At 38.3% G+C, this 17,806-nt stretch overlaps 1 protein-coding gene across 2 annotated transcripts in view; it reads right to left on the bottom strand.

The window, feature by feature from the left end:
- DENND1B (DENN domain containing 1B) overlaps positions 1-17,806 on the bottom strand; it is a 252,418-nt gene that overhangs the window by 97,203 nt on the left and 137,409 nt on the right. For both annotated transcript variants that reach the window (XM_008164283.4, XM_024102044.3), the window contains 2 exons: positions 16,707-16,760; positions 12,665-12,775 (listed from right to left, as the gene is read on the bottom strand). In XM_008164283.4, coding sequence (XP_008162505.3) covers positions 12,665-12,775; positions 16,707-16,760 — 165 coding nt within the window. The remainder of the gene's footprint in view (positions 1-12,664; positions 12,776-16,706; positions 16,761-17,806) is intronic.

The following is a 17,806-nucleotide window of genomic DNA, read 5'->3' as shown; positions in this document are numbered from 1 at the left end:
TGTGGTGAAAGCAAGTTTATTCTTTCCCTAAGAACATCAAAAGACTATAGCTTTCTTTCTCTCTCACACACAAGGACTTGACAATTCTGATATGTGCCTTTGGTACTCCAATGTTCAACCCTATCAATGAACCTTTACTATGAGCTTTCAAAATGACTGGTCAACTGCCTGCAGCTAGGGCAGCCTGAGGTAAAACAACTGTCTATGGTGTCAACAGAGAGGATTCTGCCTACCCATGGCTATACTTTGCACTGGTTGCCTGCTTGGGTACAGATATGTTTCAGATTTTGATCTTAATATTTAAAGCTGATGGTGGACAACAAGTATATTATTGAGGGTTTGGTGTTCTATATATCTTCTTGTCTTCTAAGATTCCATTATAACTAGGCATAGAACTGAATTTGGAACTGTGTTTAAAATCAGCTTAAACAAGTCTCCAGTTAAACTATTTTCTTAATATGTTTTGTCAAGCCAGCGAGGATGGTATTAAACTGTATTAGAATCATGTTTTAAAATCATGTTTATAGTTGGCAACCAAATCATGTTCAAAATCAATTTAAACAGTTCCTAAACTCGTTTCCTAGTCCAAAATGTTTATACTTATTGAATAAATATCCACATACTATATAGGAGGCATTGTAATCCAGTGGATAAAGCAGTGGACATGACTCAGGAGACTGGGTTCTATTTCTGGTGCTGGGCAAGTCACTTCACCTTTGTGCCTCAGTTTCCCCATTTGTAAAATGAGAATGATTATACTTAATTCCTTTGTAAAGTCTTTTAATACCTACAGATGAAAAGAACTATATAAAAGCTAGATATTAATTTATTATTATTATTATTATTAAGAAGGTGATTATGGCTGCAAGAGAAGTATATAATTTATAAAATGTTTCCAGTCCTGCTTGTGTGTTACCTTTTTGAAATGATTCAATAAAATAATATGGTTTTAAAAGGTCATTTGTCAATTCCAGATTGTGAAATGCATGAGTCTCTATATGGCATAAAGGAACATATCCTTAAAACAAATCAACAAACAAAACTTGACTACACTTTCAGAAGTTTGTATGACCTGTACTCAGTGGAGTCAATGTTCTGTCTGGAATTGTGGGAAAACTGTAACCTAATCATCTGACTTTGCACAGCAGGGACACACGTTTAATACTGTATGCTCTCTCAGCAGTAGTACATGCTCAAACATGTCAGATTTATCTCTAAAAAACATCGACTAGCCGAGAGCTGTCAGTCAGTAAAGTATCCTCTGGAAATCTTTACATTTGTACCTCTATTTTGATTTTATATTATTTCTATTTAGGTTCTTACAACAATACCCAGGCACCACAGCATCTGAGCACTAGTTAACAATATTTAATGCATAACAATGCAAGGTTACACACTAAACATTTTGACAAGCCAGAAGGATTTGCCTTTTGGAAATACACCTCTCTAGTAAACTAATTTATTTAAAAGTAGCAACAGAGACTGACTTAAGTTTATACCTTTTCGCAGTCTGGAGTCTATGTCAACAAGAAAAGCAATTTTCTACAATATTTAAAGTTACATTTTTTTAATTTCTGCAGAAACACTGAAATCTTTTTGAAACAATGCTATTTTGAGTTGAAAGCTTTTTGTTAACAGATTTCTACAATATATTTATTTGAAAGCTATTTGCAGATTCATCTAATTCAAGTGAATGATCTGAAAACAATAACTCCATATATCACACAAACCATTTTTCTTATCTGACAGTTAACATTCTATCAGTATAAATTACTTTGTTCAAAGCACTTTCTGCAACCTCCAGCGAAAACAAAACTGAGAGAATACAGATGACAAGATTTACAATCATGACAATATGAAAAATAGGAATTTATAAAAACTTATTAGCAGAATGTTGTCTGTAAGCCAAACACAGTGACTCAAATTAGACAAAATGCGCAAGTAAAATTAACCTGTGGTGCCATACAATCACCTTTAAAAAAAAATCTACCGTATGAGCTACAGCATCAAAAATCAATTCCCCAAAACATTCTCTAATGTTGTCAGTGGCTTTGAATGTCATGTCTAGGAATGAGCCCTGGCACACTCTTCCTCAAAGTCCCATAGGCCTAATGGTTTGTCTGCCTCCCATTGCAACCCCAACGATGATGATCAGACCCCTCTATTTAAATTCGCCTTTTCAACCAAGGAAATAAAATGAAATGTTGGACATTAAATAAATAACATGAAAATGTTAATTTTAAACTTGTAGGCATAGTTTAAAACCAACTTCCTATTTTTCAAATTTTGTCCTCTTTTTAATCTGTATTGTCAATATGTTTATTCCGTGCATTTGACAGCATTTTGTGTACAGTCATTTCACTGTGTTGCTGATGGGCAATTGCTATTTCTCTCATGATGCAGCATGGTGATATCACTCTTGTATACTACCTTGGAAGGGAAAAGAATTCACACAATTCTTGCCTAGCCTTATGGGCTCAGGAAAAGGGTGTTTCCCAGTAATAGCAGCAGAGCAGAAAATGAAATTGAAGAGGCAGTGGGCAGGTGAGTGCCCAGAAAGGAGCAGGTGGAAGGAGGAAACTGAGCTTATTTGCCTGCACAAAACACTTTTGTAGGCATAAGTGGAAGTGGAGGCATAAGAGGTAGCAGAGACAAGTCCTTTGTAAATTTTTTAAATGTTTTTCCTCCAAAAAAAAAGCTAGAACATATTTTAAAGGGTGTTCTTTAGAAGAGCGTTTCGAAAAATATTAGTCAAGTTTAACAAGTTCAAATTGAGTGTCCCCTTAAGTTTTAGACTAAATAAAGAATGTCTCTCCAGTCTGGTGCTCCTTTAATCTTGAAAAAGCTAACTCCACCTACCACTGCTTTCTTCTCACTTTTTTGTCTTTTCTAATGTTCGCTTTCAGTCTCCCTGTATTCTTTCCATTTCCATGTGCTATCCTTCCTTCCCCTTTTGCTCACTTATACCCTACTTTCTAAATCTCTCCCTAATTTTTCCCAGCTCCCCCAACCTCTCTTTCTCCCACACACAGGTTTCCTCACCCATCTCCCCCCTCTTACTACCTTCTGTCTCACCCATAATCCTTTCTTTCCCTCTCCCCCGCCCATTACTTCCCCTCTCTATGCAAAAGAGGTGGCTCTACCATAAAACAAGGGGGGTCTGCATATGTTTTTCCCCTCTGAAGGGGGAATTCCCAAGAATAATTTTTTCATCCTCCCTCAAAAGGTAGAGGAACCCTATGGCATGCTCTCCTGCTGTCCACTAATTAAGGAGCAGCAGGGAACAACACTCTTTGTGAATAGCTGACAAGCGACTTATTTACTGCAAGCAAGACTAGAGAGCATCATTGGCTATGCTGTAATTCATCTTTTGAACAGTGAATATGAGGAAGAGAAATGATGGGATGGGTGAGGAGCTGTGCTAAGTAGGAAAAAGCAGATAGCTAAATACTACTGGTATGGTATGCAGGCAAAAAGTGCAAGTGTGACATACAAGTTCAGTTCAGGTGTTGATCACATCTCCTACTTTTACGCAGCCACTGATCAACAGAGTCATAGTTTTTTTCAAGGGACCTGATTGCTCTGGCAATTCATAATGGAATCTGGAGCATTTCACTTTTAGGTCACCAGTTCAAATATGGCCCAGCTACTTAGTGACTCAGCATCCGAAGAGTTTTTTTTAGTGACCCTTAGTCCAGGTCCACAAAAACTGCCATTATCTTTGGCACTTATGGCACTCTTGTTTGGCAATCTTAACTGAATTGCCAGGGATTACTAGACATGGAAAGTGAGGAGGAGTCCCAGTTAGACCAGGAATTTTTTCTTTTTGCCTTAGGCCTGGTCTCCACTAAGCCCCCACTTCGGACTAAGGTACGCAAATTCAGCTACGTTAATAACGTAGCTGAATTCGAAGTACCTTAGTCCGAACTTACCGCGGGTCCAGACGCGGCAGGAAGGCTCCCCCGTCGATGCTGCGTACTCCTCTCGGCGAGCTGGAGTACCGGCGTCGACTGAGAGCACTTCCGGGATCGATCCCAGAACATCGATTGCCTGCCGCCGGATCCTCCGGTAAGTGAAGACGTACCCTTAGTGTTAAACTGCGGATGGTGGGTTTTTTTAAAAGGTAATTTGCTGATCCTTTGCTGATCCACCTTTGAATCATGACCTTTTCTTGAAAAGAAAACGAACTCTTATGTAACTCCCACCTAGTCAGAAAAAAACAGAATTGTCAACAGTGTAATTCCTGATCACAGGTTTCACTCCTTTTCCCCAATTCATCTCTAGTGTCATTCATCTTGTTATGTTATTGTAAAGACAGGAAGGATGATCCAGTGTTCATCATGCCAGCATAAGACTAGGGAGACCTAGGTTCAATTCCCTACTCTGCCCAGGTCTTTTGGTGTCTCCTTAGGCAAGTCACTTAGCCTCTGTGTGTGTCAGTTCCCCACCTGTAAAATGACATTTATTTTTGTAATGCTGCTGTTCATCATTTGTTCGCAGGCACCAACAGTGGTAATAATGCTGTGTGTGTGTGTGTGTTTTAATGAGATTTCTGGACATTCGCTTAATATCAGTTAAATCTTTGCAATGCTTTATGAATGGGATAACAAATTAATATCACTTTCCTACTTTCCAGAGCTAAATTCAGCCCTCAGCTGTGTCCACACATACCCTACTGACCTCACTGGAATTTTGTGCATATACCGAGAGCAGAATTTCACCTTAAGTCTATGAGGGATAGCTCAGTGGTTTGAGCATTGGCCTACTAAACCCAGGGCTGTGAGTTCAATCTTTGAGGGGGCCATGTAGGGATCTGGGGCAAAATCTGTCTGGGGATTGGTCCTGCTTTGAGCAGGGGGTTGGACTAGATGACCTCCTGAGGTCCCTTCCAACCCTGATATTCTATTATTCTATGATTTTGCATAGAATTATCAGGATAACTCTACTCAACATGATTGTTGCTATAAAGTTTACAATCAGTTTCTCAGATGAAGAGTAGCCATATTGCACTGCACCACCAGCAGAATCTGCTTAAAGAACTGGTATAACTAGCCGTGGGAGGATCACCCCAGTGTAGGGGGATCACTCTGGAGGCACAGAGCCCTCATAGCAATTTCTATGCCAGTGCCTCCCCCGCAGCATATGGGCACAACTGGAGCTGATCCCCAGATACTGTTTTGGATCCTTCAGTTTACACCTGAGGAACATTCCTGCAAACAGCCAACCCAGGACTGAGAAGTAAAAAAGTGAGCTCCACACCCCTTCCTCACTGACTTACACTGTGTGCTCTACAACCACTCCAAGGATCTGCCCCACTACCACAGTACCGGTCAGCAGTTATTCTTTAAACATGGCCAAGGATGAATCTGCAGCCTACGAACCACAAATATATTATTAAAGGAAGGACAAAAATAGACAATTAATGATGAACTTGCTTTGTGACTCAGTGGACAATAATACCACCTAGGGACACATCAATTTGGGAACAAACTCATGAATCTCTCTTTTAAGGTCAGCTGAGGAAGCAGCAAAGTGATGTGCAAAGGTGATGCGCTTAGCATTTAAGTTAAGGAGACTGTGCTTTGCATTCCTACCAGCTGGTCAGCTGCATCACATCCTCAAAGGAGTTGTCTGGTCTTCCTAGTCCCTGGTTGACTGTAGATACTATGACTGTCAAGGCCAGGGAGCTGAATAGAATTTAATGGGTAAAAATAATCCATACGGACTCAACAAGATTCTAAAGACCCATTCAATCCAAGTAACTATGCTGAATTCAATGACTGAGTGGGGCTGCTCTCTTCGCATATAAGCAAGGAAAAGCCCACAGTCAAATACCTACAAAAAATGGTTGCATCTATTATTAACATAATGAAAGAATTCCTAGTGCATTCCTTTACATGTAAGCTTCTCCAGAAAGGGCTCACAGACAGTGAAGTCAAAATTTTAACTACAGTGCTTACAGACTTATCAGGCTGGTATTAGCTAAAACAAATATTGGTCAAAATGGAGATAACATTTAGACATCTGCTTTAAAGTGAAGCTTCCTTTCCACCTGCCACATAGGCCACAAAAGATACACTCTAGTTAACATATTACTGACAGCATGATGAGAAACCTCCTGTCAGACGCTGGCCAGCCGGGTGTTTGAGACAAAATGCACAGCCCCAGCTGACTAGTTAGAGAAAGTCTGGTGAGGTACAATTATAGAGGCATATGACAAGCCTTCATGCTTGACTGACTTGAGAACCGATGACATGGCTTTAAACAGCAATCCTTCCTACCTCCGGTCACAAAACAGCAATAAGTCAACTGATGCACTGTTGTAAAATCATGATTTATTCCTTTGCTTTGAATACATGAGAGTATGGTATGATGTTCTGGTAGACTACCACAGCAGGTTCACTTGGGGCCTAAACATCTAGGGCCTGTCTACAGCATGCATAAAATCAATGTTCTAGCTCAGCTTTACCAGAAAAGCTTTCCACACTAGCTTAATAATTTATGCAAACATTGAATAAAAAATAAACTGCATTTAATTAATAAAACAATTCATACAAATATAGCAGTGGATGCTAAAATACTAATATACGAAAATATTCAATATTTTAACATGACATCTAAGACCAGTCCTCCTTATTCAGTTAAAGTGAAACAACAAAAATCACCTCTGTGAATATATCCCACACGTTGTTTCATTCACTCATTCCAAAACGTAATTTGTTTTTCTTTTATAGATACCTATTCAAAAGCTACAAATTGTAGTTTTTGCTACAAACAGATCTTACAGAACATGATCCTCAGGCAAGGTGAATCTAGCCCACTCTAACACTAAGCCCCAAGCAAGCTGCAAGGTTGATAAGCATATTATTAAAGGGAGTTGGAAAGCTGTACTAGTAAAAGAGTCAACAGCTAGGGCAAATAATGACCATGAAGCTATAACAGAACTAGTGCAGGGAAGTTTCCACCTACACCTTTTTGTGCTCGCCATGCAGATTGCTATTAAAATTCAAGCAAAGAGAGTTTTTTAAAAATAGAAGAATAACCATAGCAAATCAGTTATAGAAACATGCAAAAGAGTAAACAGAGTTGCAATTATGAAAAGATGCATACAAAACAGAAGCCTGCTTGGTTGGGAATGAAATGCAAGCGTCTCACTGAGTTAAACCTATTAGAACAAATCAGATTAAAAATGCAAATAGTCCAATCACCAATTAAAAAGGCTAATTGATAACTTAATGATTCAACACTCTCTTCTATATACTCCCTCCCTCAAAGTAAAACTTCTTTATAAACGCAATATTGTATTTTTCTCTTGCTTTCATGCCAGGGCCAGTCCTTTATCTTGAATACAACAAACACATCAAATTTATAGCAGAGAAGTGCTAGACTTAAAAGAATTTTTTTCCAGATATATTCAAGTAATTTTGCATCCCCCTCAAAAGAAGGGTAAGGAGAGATTGAGAGAAGCCTTGAATTATGCCTTTTGTTATCAGTCTTTACTGCCCTGAGATAGTGAACCAAAACAGAGCTGATAACTTGAAAGTGACATCACAACCCAGTCTTCATGAACTGTCATAAACACTTGGTATTAAGTTAACCCCAAAAATAAGGGACAACTCCCTTAACAATAAAATGCATTTGATATCACTACCTTTGAAAGATAAATTTGCTTAAGAATCAAAATTTAATATAGGAATATCAAAAGGATACCTTTTCAGCACAGTCAACAAAATATTATTTTATACATGCAATAGCCAAGAGAACAAAATCTAGCATACACATCACTCAAATAGAGACTGTTTGTTTATTTGGAATATTTTTATTAATACACATTGTAGCGGCACAAATTGCTCCCTGGCATGATTTGCTACTTTGTTGTTATTGATCCTGGTTGGGCAATTGGAGCATGCTCCGTAACATTTGCTGAAGCCACTGCCGATTCTTCCGTCACTCAGAACTAAAATTGGCTCCCTGCTATTAATGGGGGCTACCAGAGTACAGAGAGCGCAAACGGGAGGGGAGGGATGGCCTGAATTTATGCAGGAAAGTCAAATTGTATGTGCAGGGGAGTCAAACAGGTGGAAGCAGAGAAAAGAGCGAGGCAGATAGGCAAAATCGGGGATGGGGTAGGAGGTTAAGAAAGAGGGAGAAGTGCTGCCTAAGAGTGGCAGAGGGGAAAATCCCAGGGACAGGGGACAGCAAGAAATAAAGTTACCCCCAATGAGCAGCACTTGCAGAAATAGGATGTAGGTAGCAGATGGGCTTTCCCCCCCTCCCTTGGCAGGACAGGGCATCTCAGCACACACTTCTCAGTGCCAACAGGGAGGGATAAGGAGTGGGGTTGGGAGAGATAGGCGCTTCTAGGAGGAGATGGTAGGATGGCTCCCTCAAGGGCTGAAGCTCCTGAATGTGACACAGACATTCCTAAAATACCTTCGGTAACAATTACAGTAGCCAATTTTCAAATATCAGTAATGTGACTTTTTTCCTTTTTTGTATTATCATTAATTATTGCATGAACATGGCAAAAATTGGTTTTGTTTATGAGTACAGTTATCCAGAGTACCAACAAATGCCAAATGTGATATTTTTAGTTTCATACATGGTCCTGAGTTTCATGATTGAATTTAAGAATTCCAAACAAAATTATTGTCAGCAACAGCTCATAACTTAATTATGGATGTCATCGCTACTAGATGTGGAAGAAGATCTCACACATTCCAACTGACTGTTCAACTATTGGCACACTACTGCACAATAATACATGTCTTTAAAACTCCCTGGACACACACATACATGATACTCTATTGTAGTACGCATTTTTTAAAGTCCTTAACTACACATTTACATAATCCATACTTTAAACAGTCCTGAAATACCCATTTATACAATAGAATGTAATCTTTCTAAAAAGCAATTGCAATCCACTTTGTATGCTCTCACACAGTTCTGTGAGGGATTTCTCCCTCTCTCTTTTTTTTTTTGTCCTTAATAATAAATTGTAAGTTTGCCCAAGGACAAAAATGTAACACTCAATGGAATTTATAGCCCACTCAGCACAAAGAAAATTCAGAGGAAACATTGTCTTTGCCAGTACTGTGCCTTGGAAATGGGCTAGATGACTAAAATTTAATCCAGTTAAGACTCTGATATTGTTGGTAGGTTGGGAAAAAATAACCAGAAGAAACTGAGGAAGTGATACCAGCTCCCTCATTCATGGGAATTTGTCTGCGATCTGTTATTCGAGTTGACAATTTGGGGATTTTATTGTATCTTAAGCTGTTTTGAGATGGCCTCGATCGCTATTTGAACAAGAATATCTTTTCAAGAGACTGCAACATTTTCTTTCCGGTGAAGATTTCACCATAGTATCTATGTCACTTCACTAGTGGATTATTGCAATGCAATTTTTATGACGCTGCATCTTAAAACTGATCAGAAACTTCAGATAGTTCAGAATACATTTGCTCGTCCCGTCCAGACCCCCGCAGGCCTTGTTCTCCCTGTACAGGTAGCAACAGGCACACGCCAAGCCCTGAGGGTTCATCCACTGAACACTCACAAAATTAACAGGCCTGAAGTTCCCAAAGTAACAGTACACACCAGCTTGCAAGATTCAACTCAGAATCATCACTTTGCTTAGTACCACAGCAGTTAGATACATTTATAGTAAAAACAAGAATACGTTTATTATCAAAAAACAGAGATTCAAGTGATAGAGAGTAAAAATATTAGAAACAAATGGTTACATATAAAACAAAATCATGACCCATTTTCTAGAGACTAAATTTCAAAGTACACCTGTACCCCAATATAACGCTGTCCTCAGGAGCCAAAAAATCTTACTGCGTTATAGGTGAAACTGCGTTATATCGAACTTGCTTTGATTCACTGGAGTGCGCAGCCCCGCCCCCTCGGAGCGCTGCTTTACGGCGTTATATCCGAATTCGTGTTATATCGGGTCACGTTATATCAGGGTAGAGGTGTAACAGGTTAACCTACTGTCTAAAGAAGTTTATTTCACCCAAAGTTCTCTACAATGTTTTCAAACAATCCTGGCTTAGACCCCTTTGTCACAAAGCAAACTCGTTACACATTTATTTTTTCAGTGAAGGACGATAGGGGTGTTTTCTCATTCAGTTCAGACTGGTGATAGGAGACCCATTGTGAACAAAACCATACTCAATGTACATGTAAAAAGATATATGGAAATACATCTGTTGTCTGACAGAAAATCTGTTTTGCACCTTTGCTGCTGACCAGTTCCTAGACACAGACATTAAGAACATATTTTCTGTATATATACACATAATTCCTTGCACAACATCTGCACATGCATTTCACAGTGATACTGATGATGCATGTGATACTGGCTTTTATTTGAGACCTCACATGACATTCTTTGGTGAACTAGAATGTTCATATCAGACTCAGGAGATTCCTGTAGCTTCTATGTGCCCCCTCTGTGCCCCTTGCCAGTTGGAACTAAGAGGTTCCTGGATCATAGTGTCTTACTATGCCATTGAGATCAACTGAGATATGAAGGCTAACAGCCCTGGTCTTAAATGGAAGGGAGCTAGGCAAAAACAGATCAGATTATACATCCCATTAAGCTTTCCACCACAAAGCAGACTTAAACCTGGTTTAACTGACTAATACAGGATTCTTGTAGGGGGTATAAGGAACACCACAGTGACTCCTACACATCTCTTCTCCTAGAGCATCACTGGGGCTATTTATTGCACCCTTATGGCTATTATATCTCTTATCAGGGACCAAGCACGCAGCTGGATTGGTGAGCTGCAAAAATGGCTTAATTCTATGTATTGTCCACCTCCTCTGGACTTCAGAATATAGGTCAGAGTTTGTTCGGCCTAGAGGATGAGGATCAAGATGTTTTCTGTGAAGGAGCAACCATTTTAGAAGTCTCTTCCCTCATTGGTTTGACAAAGTCCAAATTTGTTGTTCATGGTGTGATGCTCATCTGGTCTCCTAGGCTTTTTCAGGGAGGGAGGATGGGTGAAGTGATGGGAAGCAGATGATGTGAAACGTTGGTTTGGGGTAGGGGAGGCTGGGAGGACTTTGCGTTTGGACATCAGTTAAAATTGTTTATTGTTTAACTTTTATTGAGAAGTTTTGTACATGCACTACTCTCGATGGATGCGTTTTAGATAAACTGAAATAAATCTTGGACTGTATGATTGAAATGGGAGATTCTAGTCTAGTCTGAATTTAAAGAAAAAGATCTAGCTTTTAAAAGTCAAAGGCACTGGGATTTTAATAGAATTTTTTTTTTTTTGCAAGCTTACAGTACTTACATCATCAACTGCTTTCTAAAAGTGCACATCACTCATTCAATAACAAACTATTTATGGGTTATTTAGCTTGGCTCTGCTCCTGCACCTTGAGGCATGTGAACTGATGTGCTTGCATTAAGACCCACTAAAGTCACATGGGACTCTGCACAATGCTGCAGCCCACACAACAAGTTGTATATTTGGGGACTTGTGATGTTTTCTTTTTCTTTTTTAATTGTAGGAACTGCTGCTACTTACTAGCATCCTTTCGCAACACAGGGTTTTCCCCACCCCACAAAATTTCCTTTTTGGCTCAATGGAATTTAAATTAATCTTTATATACCATATATTTTCCGAGATCTCAAAAAATATTACATAACATAGAAATTTGTTTTTAGAAACAAAATGGAACATCTGTATCTCTCTGAAAAGTTGCTCCGAATTGTGTTTTTAAAACTGCATCTAAATCCTGCTCCCAAAGAAAACTGTTCATTTACTCTTTAGTAAATTTAGTAATGTTGAATTACTACTATGAAAAATGTGTCAGATAAAAGGCTTTATCCAGCACTGCTTAAAAGAAATAAAAGGATTTTCTGTGACTGAGTTTTAACAAAAGATTTAAGCTACTAAATGACAAATAAATACTATAACACAAATTGGTTTGTAAAATGATAGTCACTTGCAACCTGAGTTAACCTCTCAAGCATGCAAACTATAAGAAAATCTCAATGTTTAAAACAAAAGAATATCTGAATATTTAGATATGTTTTTGTAACCAAACATAGACATTCTTTCATTTCTCCAGTCTATACTGACATAAGGAAAAACATTTCAATGTGGGCAGTACCCTAAAACCTGTAATAAAAATGCTATTTTGAGTTGTAAATTATTATCAGCCACAAGAGCTGTTCCAAATCAGAGCTATTACAGTATATACCCCAAACCACTACTCTGCAACAAAGATGAATCTACCTATTACCTGGTTAGGATAGCAGCTATTATCATGGCCTCTTGATTTCCTTCAAGTAGCTCCAATGGAATAAGCCACAAGTGAATAATAAAGATCTTATAATAGCCCTTAAGAATTCTTTATAGGGTAGCAGGCACAGAAATGAACTCTGGAGAGTTAAAGAACTCTCATCTCCTGATAAGAAAAAATAATTAACCTGACTTAATGTATCTGAGTAGGTCTTATATAAATCAGACTTTTGTACTTCAAGAGCCAGATTAAAACCATATATCAAAAAAGTATGCAGATATTGTCTTACAAGTACACATGGAACATATCTAAATCTGCAGAGGTCTGAAGGTCTTTTTATGAAATGCTCAATATATTCTACTTAAAAGGAGATGTGTGAAGTACTTACAGTGCTTAGTTTGCTAGAGGTAATAATGATTCGTCTCTCATGCAACATACTGGCATAAAGTTGCATCATGTTGTTCACATCCACAGCAACAAAATATTCAGTAAGATTTCTCTGTTTAAATAAATAAAAAAAGAAATGTTAACATATATTAACAACGGTAATTGAGTGGAACATTTTGTACATTATAGAATTTCTTACAATACAAATGAAAATCAATCCTGCCAGAGAAACATGTCTGTTCATTAAATATCTGCATTCACAAAATTCCTTGCCATTTTAAACACAAAGTAAAATTAACTTTAAGATCGTCTCTTCATTTTGTATATTTACTTATCCTTCTGGGTGGAGAGGAACTTTGTATTTTCAACAAATTTGGAAACATGGAAACTTTGGAACAATATGTGCTAGTTCTGTTTAAAACAGCTATTCATTTTTATTTATATTTTGGGTTTTTAGTATGAATGCATCCTGGGCCTTAGGTGAATATACATTAAAAATTTTAAAAATGCATTGCTTTGTAAAATATATACAAAAGCATTCACAAAGACTTAGTACCAACCGTAGAAAATTAAACTAGTAAATTCCTCATTGTATGTAGTGTTGTTGTAGCCATCTTGGTCCCAGGATATTAGAGAGACAAGGTGGGAGAGGTAATATCTTTTATTGGACCAACTTCTGTAAGCTTGAAAGCTTGTCTCTCTCACCAACAGAAGTTGGCCCGCATATAAACTCACTCACCTTGTCTCGTTAGTAAATTCCTCCTCATTAATGTATAAACCAAGAAGTTTAATCTGTATAATAAGACTCCAGGTGTGTCAACATATGTCACTCTGAAGCCTAAAATGTCTGTTGAGTCAGTGTGAAGCGTTGGAAACAGCTACAAGTGTTGCTAAGGGCACTTCTTGTTCAGAATATCACCAGGTTCAGTCATCACTGGGATTCTCAGTCTGTTACTGTCAAATTTTTATGTTCTCAGCCATTTTGACATCACAAATTATTCCCATGTGGCATCCAGCTACAGTAAGGCACATATGTATACCATGCCAAGAGTCCTAGACCATTGTGATATCAGTGGTAACTCAACCAATCATTAGCCTTACTCTATAGCTAATATGCACACAACAATATCATTGGTTGTATGAAGGAGACTACATAGATGGTGGATTATTTGGCCCAGCTGCCATTGTTCTGCAGAATCACCCACACAACAACAGAACCAGCACATACAATAACTAAAATATATATATAACCCCTCACCGCAGTACACACTTCTGATCTGCCACCTGCACGAACCAACACAAATCTCCAGCACAACCCCACCCCCACCAAATGAAAATGAACACAACCACACACACCACCACTACCTGGGATTTATGGTCTGTCACTGTAAATTTTTTTAAGTTCTCAGTCATTTTCAGCTTTTATATGCATGAATATGTATTACACCTGTGTAACAGCACGGGCTTTCAGCTACTAGTATTTTTATTAATGTGAAATGGTAGAATGGATCTGACTAGACTGCTGCCTTAATTTCATCCTGACAGCTAGCCATTGGCAGTACCTATACAGGGTAACCATTTACTCCATAAAAGGCTGAGTCCCACGGTTTAGGGTATGCCATGGTTGGTGGAAACAAGGAACCCAAATGGGACTCACAGCTGTCAGTTAGGCTTCTCCAGCCTCTACGGATGGTGTGGCCCAGCGTCTGCCCTCATGGTTCACTAATTACAGGGGGGTGGGTGTCTCAGATTGCATGGTCAGGGACAATGAGTCTTAATTTCACAGGTCCTACACTGAACAGGAAAGCAACTATCACTGGCCAGCCAGAGGGCTCAGAGTGCAGGGAGGGTTTCTTCCTGATGTCCATCTCACATTCCACCACCCCCAACCAATTGTATGGTCAAACCTTCCCCCCTATTTCAGGTTTCCTGCAATTCCACACCTGTAGAATTTCTCCCTTGGTCTAGCTATGACATCAGAGTGTGCTACCCTGCCAGGCTCTCACAATGCCAAAAAGATCAGGGGCATGATGATTAATGTTACTCTCAACTCTACTGGTTGGCCCACAGGTGCTGTGCCCTCAGTGTACTGGGGGGATGAGAGAAGATGCTGAGACCCTCTGCCATTACCTTCCTTCATGTGACAAAGATGCCAAACACAATCACCCCCTCTAAGGGGTAGCGGAGCAAGATCACTGCCAAACCGCACCGGGCAGGAAAGAGAGTGGGGAAATTCCTGTGCACCAGAACTGGGGTAATACTGCAAATAAACCTTAAATAAATAAACATTTGTTTACATTTTGCTTGGATAAGAATGGTCACTTTCTCCCTTGTGATTGTACTTTGTGGTGTGGGGTAGAGAAAGGCGAGTGAGTAAAAATTGCAAGGTAAGGCCTTGACATTTTCAAAGCATGAGGATGCAACTGTGTGAAAGGCCCAATTTCACATAAATTGGGGCATACTGAATAAATCCCAGGAGAAGGCCTAAAAAGTAATGCCTGGCCCCTGGGGCATCAGGGCTCAGAGCTGGTGAAAGAGATGAAGGCAGGGGCTGCTAGGACCCAAACTGTTGTGTGGAGAAAGGAACCATGGCTCTTGAACAGCATTTTAATATCCCATCTGAGAGAGATGTGTGCCACAATGACTGGATTGATTCTAATTTACCAAGGACTAGCTGCATGGCATCTTATTTATATCGCGGTTCTGTGTTGCTAAAGCTGCAGAACAGTCAAAAGGTACATCTAGCTCTTCACTTCAATAAAGCACTCTATATTGCTATATAGATTTATTTATTTTTTTGCTAAAAATTGTCAGATTTATTTATATTTTAAAATATAAAATGTACATGTTCATTGCAATACTTTGAAGCTTCACAGCAAAGAATTAGTGGACTAGAGTTTATTATTAATTTACTACTGTTTGCCCCCATTTATTTACTCCCCATGTAAAATCATAGCTTCTTATTACTTCTTAGACTGAAAGGATGGGACACAGTTACAAATGGAATGAGTGGGAAAGAGAGGGTAGAGAAAGGCACCTCTACTTCCATTTTCTTTCCTTCCTATGAACAGTATAAAAATGTACTGCATTACTTTCACAGCAATCACAGCATCTATCAACCGCAGGCGCAGATTTGAAATACTTTAGTGAATCAATATTCTGCTATGTGCATCACATAATTTCTTCATGCCACCGAGCAGACTTAATTTTCTGGGCGGGGGGGGGGAGGAGGAGGAGGAGATCATAATTTCAAAACTGTAGCAAATGGCCGGCTATAGCATGAATGCCCTTGATCCCACATTTAAATGCAAGATTTAAAGAAGGTGGTCTATTTAAATAAGCTACGCGTTCAATGGCTAGTTATTAAACATGCAGTCAAGCACACACTTGAAGATCACAGACACTACATTTACAGTATTTATCTGGCCTCCATCACATATTTGAATTCTGTAGAATGCAAACCTTCATTTAAACAAAGAAAAATCTTTTAACCATTAGGGCTGTCAAGATGACCTTCCAAATGTGAACACGTGTGTCTTAGGTAGCTTGAAACAACAGCACTCAGAAAAATAAATTGTTTCCATTCATCTCAATGGGATGTTAATTCTGGCATTTAATTATGCAATTTTGGGGGGCCAGATATTCAAATAACTCAGGTGCATAAGTGGCAGGCATGATTTCTATATATAATTACCATAAATGCACACACAAATTGGGTAACTGAACGTGCAAATGTTCAAACAATGTACAGAAATAGTGGTAGTCATAAAAATACCTTGTATAATTCTTTATCACTGGATGACGCTCAATGCAGCAGTTCTTTCACTAACTAAAGATTCTGTTATTAGACAAAGGCTGTATTCTCCCCTCATTCTTTGTAAAAACCTCTGACTGACACCAGTATGAGATCTTCTGTGGAAAGCAGTATATGGCTCTAACTTTGTAGGCCCAGCCATAGACCATAACTACAAATTTAATTCAGCCACACCCATCGAACAAGGTTAACACTGCTGGTTAGATATTTAAAAAAAAAACATACTTACACTTTCTGGGATTGTTGGCAATCCAGTTAGATCAGGAGTAATGAAGTACGAATGCTAATTAATGGGGGGGAAAACAAAATTAATATTTTGTGGAGAAAGAGACCAAGAATACAAATTGTGTGTGTATATATTATAAAATAAAGCAGACCAGAACACCAAAGATTCAGCAGATCAAAAATCAACATGCCATTGCTTTAGAGTCATATTGAAATTATGCACATTTTAGCGTAAGAAACAGCAGATTCAATTTGGGACTAACGATTAAGGGTTTCTGACAAATAGGTTTCCCCCCACAAAAATTTACAAGAGAACAAAATCTAAATTTAGACTGGAAGAGGAAAAATCATTCACCTAAGAAAATAAATTCATTAGGACAGAGAGACTGTTATTGCAGGTACAGTTCCCCTCAATTTCACAACAATCTTTAAACAGAAATTAGGATAAGACTACTTGACTTTCCACATTAATCTATGACAAATATTAACAACCTTATACAACTTTATATATTTAAAGGTTGAGCAACATTCAGGATGTAAATACAGACCAGATCAAACTCAGTACAGCCATAATTCACTAATTTATATTAATCCAGTGACTTCAATACTTAAACAAGGAATGAATTTGGTTTAATAAGTTTAACACATCATTAGTATCCTAGCCTAAATCTTGTAGGAGAAAAAACTTTATTTATCCCATTTTCTTAGTGAGCATATACTCTACAATTTAAAATAACTGCCTCTGTTTATATCTATATCTAGATCTAGATATAGATTTTTGAACAACCAATATAAAAATAAAATGTATTTCTAGTCAAACTTTAAAAAGATTAACTAGAACATGATGAAATATATAAAAGTATATAAAAAATTTAATGTAGCTTGTGTTTAATCAGCAAATGTAATTTATTATTGCTATTTACTATATGCATGTAGGAAGATCTTACTGCACCAGATTGATGGATTTAAAGAACATTTTCCCCTTAACAATAATTAGCTTATCTGGCACTAGCTAAAAAGTCCACACACTAGCTATACAAAAAGAATGCATTACATGACATTGTGCCCTGTGCACAATAAATAAACCAAGATACAGATGTGCAT

Source organism: Chrysemys picta, chromosome 8, assembly GCF_011386835.1.
Source record: "Chrysemys picta bellii isolate R12L10 chromosome 8, ASM1138683v2, whole genome shotgun sequence".
NCBI lineage: Eukaryota > Metazoa > Chordata > Testudines > Emydidae > Chrysemys > Chrysemys picta.
The sequence above is the reverse complement of the archived record's forward strand: the minus strand, read 5'-3'. Positions and strand labels throughout refer to the sequence as shown.